Here is an 8,596-nt window from a genome sequence, read left to right on the forward strand (position 1 = left end):
GAGACAGGGTTTCTCTGGTTTTTGGAGCCTTCCCTGGAAACTAGTCTTGTAGATCAGGCTGGTCTCGAACTCACAGAGATCCGCCTGCCTCTGCCTCCCAAGTGCTGGGATTAAAGGCGTGCGCCACCACCGCCAGTCTTTGTTGTGACTTTTAATAACCATTCCCATACCTATTGAAATTAGTTCTAGAACTCCAAACGCATTAAAGGGTGGAAGCGTGCTGTTATATGTTATTTTTCTTTGAGAGAGTTCTGGATTTCATAAGAGTGGTTGACACCCTTATGAATAATCGCGATACTTTCATACTGGTCAATTTTTACAAAAATATACTCTTTCTTGTGAACAAAAGTTTGATTACTTTCGAATGAACTAAATTAGCTTGGGAAGGACCGATTTTACAAGTCATAAAGAAGCAAACATTTTTCTGCATTTCTTGTGGCATTGTGCATGGGAACAAGGAAGGACAATAAAGCAAGGAGGTGTGGTTGTTAGCTGAAGGACAATTACTTTGGGCTACCTAGGATAGAATTGACCCAGGAAGTGCACAGTCTACTAATCTGCATGCACCCCGCTTGCTGAGGCAGAAAACCTCAAATTAATTGGAGGTGTCTCAGAGTATTAGGGGGAACAGGGCCCACGCTTGGGCAGCATTGTGCAGATGTGAGTAGCTTTAGACATAAATTTAGAAGATTGCTGTGTCTGTCTTTATGAATAAATTGGAGAGTCGTCTTGGAGATGTCCTGGCTGATCTTGGAGGTCTTAGACAAGAGGAAATGGTTGCACTTTGCTTTTCCTCTGAGATGGTTTCTCTCTAGTTTGGGAGGAATAGTGAGCGAGCCACATGGATATCCCAGGCATTTGGAGGTACTCAGCCCTTTGTGGATCTGACCTTCAGCCTTGGTCTTTCACTGGCCTCACACCAGACTTTAGATTATTAACTGGGGCCCACACCTAAGTTGCTCCTTCCTCAGCATTCAAACAATTCAAAGAGAGCATAATAACATACAGTATCAAGATTCTCTGTGGCTGGGCGGTGGTGGTGCACGCCTTTAATCCCAGGCAGAGGCAGGCGAATCTCTGGGAGTTCGAGGCCATCCTGGTCTACAAGAGCTAGTTCCGGGACAGGCACCAAAGCTACAGAGAAACTCTGTCTTGAAAAAACAAACAAAAAAAATTCTCTGTATGTTTTCCATCTTTATGTGACTTTATTTTAACCTCTATTTCTTTTATTTTTACTTTTACTTTTTGAGACAGGTTCTCTGTATATCTTTGTCCTAGAATAATTCTGTAAACCAGGCTGTCCTTGAACTCACAGAGATCCTTCTGTCTCTGCCTCCCAGGCATTGGGATTAAAGGTGTGTCCTGCCACACCTTGAAGTCACAGAGGTCAAAATACCTCTGCCTCCCAAGTGTTGGGATTAAAGGTGTGTACTACCACACCCAACTACTCTCTTTTTTATTTTTAAGGACTTTAACCTTTAGCCTGCATATATTTTTAACATATATTTTTATTATATATTTAATAAGTTATAAAACTGATTGACCCATTAGCTCAGGCTTCTTATTAGCTCTTATCACTTATATTAATCGGTCACATGTTGCTTCTTTGGAGTCTGGGCAGGACCGGGAGGAATGGGCTTCCTCCTTTCCAGCATTCTCCTGTTCTCCTCGCCCCACCTCTACTTCCTGCCTGGTTGACCTGCCTATACTTCCTGCCTGGCCAAGCAGCGGTTTTTTAAAATACGTGATTGACAGAATACAGACAATTCTCCCGCACCATCCTCCCTCCCCCTCCTCACCTCAACATGTTTCTTTGGAGAGGGTCCCAGTGAAACAGGTGTGTTACATTGTGCTGGCAGTTTGGAAGCAAATGGTCCTTGAAAGCTTTTTGTTGATAATAATGTTTCTTACTTTTGCAGACATGGATCTAGAGGCTGTTTCTAAACGCTCCGCATTCCATGCCAAGCCCCAGGGGCTCATTCTCCAGTATGGGACTGCTGGGTTTCGGACAAATGCCCAGCATCTCGACCATATCATGTTTCGAATGGGATTACTAGCTGTCCTGAGGTCAAAGCAGACAAAATCCACCATTGGAGTCATGGTTACGGCCTCCCACAATCCCGAGGTAACAAGCTGGTGTAATGTGTCTGAGCACTTTGCTAATGCTGGGAGTGTGCCTCCTAATTTGTATGGTCTTTTGGGTTAGAAGCCACTCTCTCCTAGCAGCCATCCAGCTGCATTGGGTGTGGAGGGAATGAAATGAGGCTATTTTTTGGGAAAGTGTCCAGAGTAGAGAAGTAACAGAATGTCCTTCCAAGTCTGGATGGAGACATTATCAGTCATGATGGTATCACAAGGAACTGAAGAGGCAATGCAAGGGAAACGTAAGAGCCCGCTCGTTTGTCCCCAGCTGAGGAACTCAGCCCCGAAATACCACATAGAAACTGTATTAATTAAATCACTGCTTGGCCCATTAGCTCTAGCTTCTTATTGGCTAACTCTTACATCTTAATTTAACCCATCTCCATTAATCTGTGCAACACCACAAGGTTGTGGCCTGTCAGCAAAGGTTCAGCATGTCTGTCTCTGGTGGAGGATCCATGGTGTCTCCTGACTCAGCCTTCTTTCTCCCAGAATTTTGTTTAGTTTTCCCCACCTAGCTAAGTTCTGCCCTGCTCTAGGTCTAAAGCAATTTATTTATTCATTAATGGTAATCACAGCATACAGAGGGGAATCCCACCTGACCTCCCCTTTTCTGTTTAAATAAAAAGGAAGGTTTTAACTTTAACAAAGAAAATTTACATATAACAAAACAGTTATCAGAGCAAGAATTACAGTTACAATATTTATATCTACTTTCTATCTATTCTTCAACTCCATCAAAGACTCCAGAAGGATATATTACCTAAGTAAAGAGAAGGTGCATTATAAGCAACTTCCAAAGCTCTAGAATTGGCAGAGACATCTTGCTGCCTGGACAGTCACCCAAAGTTCTTCTATACTGTTGGAGCATCCATCTTCAGCCTACAGGCTTGTAGTATTCAGCAGACTTTTCCATGAAGCAGGAAATTTGAAGATCTGTTCTGCCTTGTAATGGCAAAGTTCATCAGTTACTTTTTTCTGTGTTCTGTAGAATGTCTGGCCATCGCACCTTTGGGCAAGTTCAGCAGTCATTTCTCTGTGGGTCCTGCATGTCCAGTTCATACAGCATACCATCAAGAAGTCCAGGCAAGAGCAGTTTCTTGCCCAAATGGCTAGCAAACTCCATAAGGAGCCTCTTTGATACCCATCATCCTCTTGAAGTAGACTGGTGCTGCCAGGAGCAGATGTGTCTCATTGTCATGAAAAGTCCAAGTTCTTAAAACATTTTAAATGCCATATTCTGAAGGTCTCAGAAAGATTTGACTAAAATATATCTCTATATATCTAAAAACCTAACTAACATGACTACAAGCTTGACTATTATAGATGATTATCTATTAGCCTATATTTCTTAATTATACATTGCATTTTTAAATAAACTGCACAATCACAATACCTTAAGAGCAGAAATCTATATCAGTAGACCAAGATCCATACCAATGCAAATTATTCATTTCTATATCATATCCCTCTTTAAATGTAAACAAACATAAACAATTTTTGGGGGTGTGCGGGGCAACCTTTTGGGAGGGTCTTGGTTCATCAAAACACATTAGTCTGGAATTAATCCACAGGTTCTCATTTTCTGTGGAAACAAAAGAAGAACCTCTTTTCCAAAGCAACAAATTCTTAGACCCATATTTTGGAATCAAGATACCTTTTAAGTATATATGTTGGCTTGGCTTAGCAGTTCCGAGTATCAGGTGCCTCTCTGCAGTTAAAAAATTCAAAGAAAACACAATAGTTTACATAATCCAGACTCTCTGTGTATATACTATCTTTACATGGCTTATTCTTTATTCCTTTTAATCTTTGACTGTCTGTACTCTGTCTCTTTAAAGACTTTACTTTTTTTTTGAACCATTTACTTATTTTTTAACTGTCTATATACTTTTTCTTCTCTTTCCTAAGCCTACATATTTATCTAACAGTGTGACTCATTTCTATCTGAATTTGTCTTTATTGTGTATTTATAATTATTTTCTGACCAGAACTGCTTCTTAAAAACTAAGCTGTGGCATTGCTAGAGCAAATATGGATGGCACTCCCTGCTTGCTGCCCAGTTCAGCATTGTGGAACTGTTTCCTGCCTCTGAGAGCCATGTACATTACCCCATTTTCAGGCTCACAGCCAGTCTGTTGCCATTAAGCCAGTTGTCACACTCTGCTCATAAACCCCATTTAAATGCTCCATAGCTGGATCTCTCGAAAAAGAGTTTGTGCTGGCAGCACCACCCAGGAAGCCATGGCTTTTTCAAAACAGTGCGGCTATTTTTTTCTGCTACTGCTGAATCAAGAAAACCTCTTAAAGGAGCCATTCCTCTGCTTGCTTCTAGCAAACAAAGCCCACCCAAGAAAATGTGCTACCAAACCATGTTTAACTCTGTTCTTTTGTGTCTAGGCTTTATTTTTAAGCTTTTAGGTTTTACAGAATGTAGTTAGCACATGTTGGAGTGTGTTTTCCCCACCTAGGTAAGTTCTGCCCTGCTATAGGTCCAAAGTAGTTTCTTTATTCATCAACAATAATCACAGCATACAGAAGGGAATTCCACATCAGGGAAACACCTGTTGGTGCCTGGCATTGGTGCCAGTGGTCCCCAGGGCAGCTGCTCAGCCATCAGTTGGAGGGATGATAACAAAAGTTCTTCCTCTAGTCACTTCTATTTTCGGCTCCCCTTAAGGTTTGCTTCTCTTTTAGGAAGACAATGGTGTGAAATTGATTGATCCTATGGGGGAAATGTTGGCCCCGTCCTGGGAGGAGCATGCTACCTGTCTGGCCAGTGCTGAGGAGCAGGATATGCCTCAGGTGCTTACCACCATCGTGGAGGAAGAAGCCGTGGATCTGCAGCAGCCCGCCTTCGTAGTTATTGGTAGAGACACCAGGTGATGATCCGAGTTGCCTGCCCAAGGGCAAATATCTGTGAAATATCGCATCTCCTTTCAGGACCAAGGGCAGTGGGAAGGACTAAGAGAGGCTCAGTGCACATCCCACCTTTTTAAGTGGCACATGGTGACTGTCTGGGTTTGGAGTCTCTCTACTTTTAAACTTTATATAATTTTAGCAGGTCTTGTAGTCTTTGGGAGCTCCCATCTCAGGGTTAGTGATGAATGAGAATTTATGTGAGAGTTGCATGAAATAACAATGTACAAAATAGCTGTTTCCTGCATGTTAGAAGCATTTAATTATTGTGACACTTTGTAGGATTATTTTCCCGCTGCAGTCAGAGCACATCATTTTAAACAAACCACACTTGGAGATTTGGTTTCTAATCTGTTGCTGGTTCCAGTGTTCTGTCATTTCTTTGTTCTGGAATTCACTGGAAGCAGCATTTTATAGTCTCTGTACTTGTCACTGTCAGCAGCTTTTGCCTTTACAAAAGCCTGCTTTTTTGCAATGTTAAAAGTTACTTCGAAACAATAGTAGTTTTCCCTTTTATGCGAGTTCTGGCTTCATCGAAGTCTTCTTTCTCATTCTCTGGAAAGCTTGGATTTAGTTTTTACCCTGTGTTGTGGTACCAGGTTTTGCAAAAACTATTCACACATTAGGTCCATAGGCAGCAGAAATAGCTGATCAATTGATTCCCTCAAGTCAGTTAGTGTCCCATCACTGTGTTTGGCTCTTACCTGTAGTTCCATAATGACTCCCTGGCTTTTCAGATAGAGGAGTACTTTGTTATGATTTTATAAAATGAAAACTAGGTTCTATGCTCTCAGTAGTTTAAGGCCCCATACTCCACACTGTGTGCTGTGTGTCTTGATTGTTGCTGTTATTAACTAAGATACATATTGCTACAGTCAAACTAGGAAAGGTATTTGGGTATGAGTTAGGGTTCCTTTTATATCTTTTAAAATATTATTTGTGTGTGTGTGTGTGTGTGTGTGTGCGTGCGCGTGAGAATTGTTGGTAATTGAACTTGGGTCCTCTGCAGCAACAGTATGCACTCTGACTACTGAGCCATTTCTCCAGCTCTTCTTTACATCCCTCCTCACTTTCTCTCCTTTTTTGGCTAATACAGGGTATTGAACCCAGGGCCTTATGTATACTAGGAAAGGACTTCTACTGGGCTACAGTCCTAGCCCCTGTTTAGATTTTGATATAGTTGCAAAAATTTACCCAGGCTGGCTTTGAACCCAGTCTCTGCAGGCTTTGAACTGAGTGATCCTCCTGCCTCAGCTTCTCAAGTAAGTGGGAGGAATCAGTGATCTGCATCCGCGTACCTGGCTCTTTGTATTTTCTTTGTAAATTTAAAAGCCAAAATTTTCTACGAAATCACCTGTGCAAAGGCTCCTGGGAAAATGCTTGTAATTTACCCTGTGTTTTTGCCAAAGTTGATAGCTTTCAAATTCAGTGACTGTGCTGTTTTGAAATTGTGAGCACACTCTTCCAGTGCTTTCCCATTTACTAAGTCTTTCTTTCCTTCCACAGGCCCAGCAGTGAGAAACTTTCACAGTCTGTACTAGACGGTGTGACTGTCTTAGGAGGCCAATTTTATGGTATGTAAATAAATCATCAAGGAATTGTTTTTAAATTTCAAAAGTAGCACATATTTAAAATTTGGAAGTAACAAACAAAAAAAGTTAAGAAATTAATGACTAGATATACTTTTAAAATATTGAGGTTTTTCTGAGCAGTCATATGACTTTATCCATGGGCCATAGCATGTTAAATCTTTTCCACTTGTGACCCTCCTCTGTCTGATATATTTTCTACAACACCTGGTATACAGTTATATAAAATTGCAAGTCTGGTGTTTGTTGATCATTAATCATGAAGAAACTTATTATAAAAGAATTCTTTAGACATATAATTTTATCATTTTTTGTTTGTTTGTTTTTTGAGGCAAGGTTTCTCTGTGGAGCTTTGGTGTCTGTCCTGGAACTGGCTCTTGTAGACCATGCTGGTCTTGAACTCACAGAGATCCGCCTGCCTCTACCTCCTGAGTGCTGGGATTAAAAGTGTGTGCCACCTTCACCTGGCTATATATGATTTTATCATTTTTAAGGGAAGAAAGCAAATTTACGTACTAATTAAATGGGTTTGCTTATTTTTTTTTTACACAAGGGTTCAATCTGGGCTGAGTATTTGGCACTGTCAACATTTTCCAGAGATTTTGAATATTTTTATTATATAATTGTCAATGCTGAGAAAGCTGCTTGGTCTTAATGCATAACAGAAATATCTTTAGGCCCATTTCAGAAATGGTTGCAGATCTTGTTCTGATTTGAGCTTCTGCCTCTGATTACTCACCTGGCCAGTCTGTAGTCTGCTATAGGTGGCTGTTTCTGGCTGTTCAGAGTGCTGTCTCCTCTGCTCACCTGAATTCAAATTGCTGAGTCATCTGGACAAATAGAGATCCTGCAGTGTTGGGTTAAGCTTCAGAGAGCCTGAGGCTTTTTCAGTACAGTATATATAGTAAGGATTGACAACCTTTTTTATTTTTTTGTCTCTGTGTGTGCATGTGTTGGCGTATATATGTGGAGGCCAGAAGTCAGTGGTGGGCATTTCTTGATTGTTTCCTACCTTATATGTTGAGGCAGGATCTCCCACTCGAACTCAGAGCTCCCTGTTTCACCCGTGGTTTACCTGGGCAGTTGGCCAAGGACAGTGTGACAAGACTTGCTAGCCTCTTCATTTCCTGAGTGCTGTTTTCTCATTTGTCATGAGAGCTTTCTTCGGCGACTCCACTGGGTATGCTTTCAATTCATTCATGACAGGAAAGAGACTCACTTGCAGCCTACTAGGGTTAGAGGTGGGCCAGCACAGCTGCCCAGTATTGCCCGGGTGTATGCGTGGGTGCTGGGGGTCCTAATCCAGTCTGCATGCTGTCCACCTGTGCTTCGTTCAGAGCCCCTCCCACCCCAACAGTCATTGTTATAGGAAGAAGGTAAGTGGTCTTACCTTCGTCATTGCTTTCCACCGCAGCTTACACCCTTGTAGCTCCCCGCACCATGGCAGTTTTCTCTTCACCATTCTGCTTGCTTGGATACATTCCTTCTTGGTTCTCTCTGCTGCTTGTTTTCTGTCCCTTTTGATGAGGGCGCCTTGGTCCCCTCCTCAGGCCCCTCCTTTGGTCTATATCCAGCCACCTTCACACCTGCATTCATTTACTATCTGCTCTATGGTGTCTGTTCCACTGCATGACACAGTCCAGTGAGATACCCACATTCTCTCATGCTGTGTTTATGTGGATAATGGAGATGCTCATCTCAGTCAGCGGTGCTTCATACAAGCCAGCACCCATCTGTGCCATTGGACAAATGCAGTCCATGGTGGACCCTTTCCTCCCCAAGTTAGTTTTGGTCATGGTGTTCATTGTAGCAACAGAAAAACAAAGGCGAATACTAAGGATTTGGTAATTTCAGTATTGCTCTCAAAATCCTTGTTTCCTCCTTTTGCATGTCATTTAGAATACTTCTTTTTTTTTTTTTTTTTTTTTTTTTTTTTTTTTTTTTTT

General features: G+C 41.7%; 1 protein-coding gene across 1 annotated transcript in view; it reads left to right on the forward strand.

Moving 5' to 3' along the window:
• Positions 1-8,596, forward strand: part of Pgm3 (phosphoglucomutase 3) — a 22,298-nt gene that overhangs the window by 651 nt on the left and 13,051 nt on the right. Inside the window, exons 2-4 of the mRNA XM_005347550.2 lie at positions 1,920-2,125; positions 4,840-5,024; positions 6,568-6,635. Of these exons, the coding sequence (XP_005347607.1) occupies positions 1,922-2,125; positions 4,840-5,024; positions 6,568-6,635 (457 nt within the window). The 5' untranslated portion in view covers positions 1,920-1,921. The remainder of the gene's footprint in view (positions 1-1,919; positions 2,126-4,839; positions 5,025-6,567; positions 6,636-8,596) is intronic.

The sequence above is a fragment of the Microtus ochrogaster genome, chromosome 5 (genome assembly GCF_000317375.1).
Source record: "Microtus ochrogaster isolate Prairie Vole_2 chromosome 5, MicOch1.0, whole genome shotgun sequence".
Taxonomy (NCBI): Eukaryota; Metazoa; Chordata; class Mammalia; order Rodentia; family Cricetidae; genus Microtus; species Microtus ochrogaster.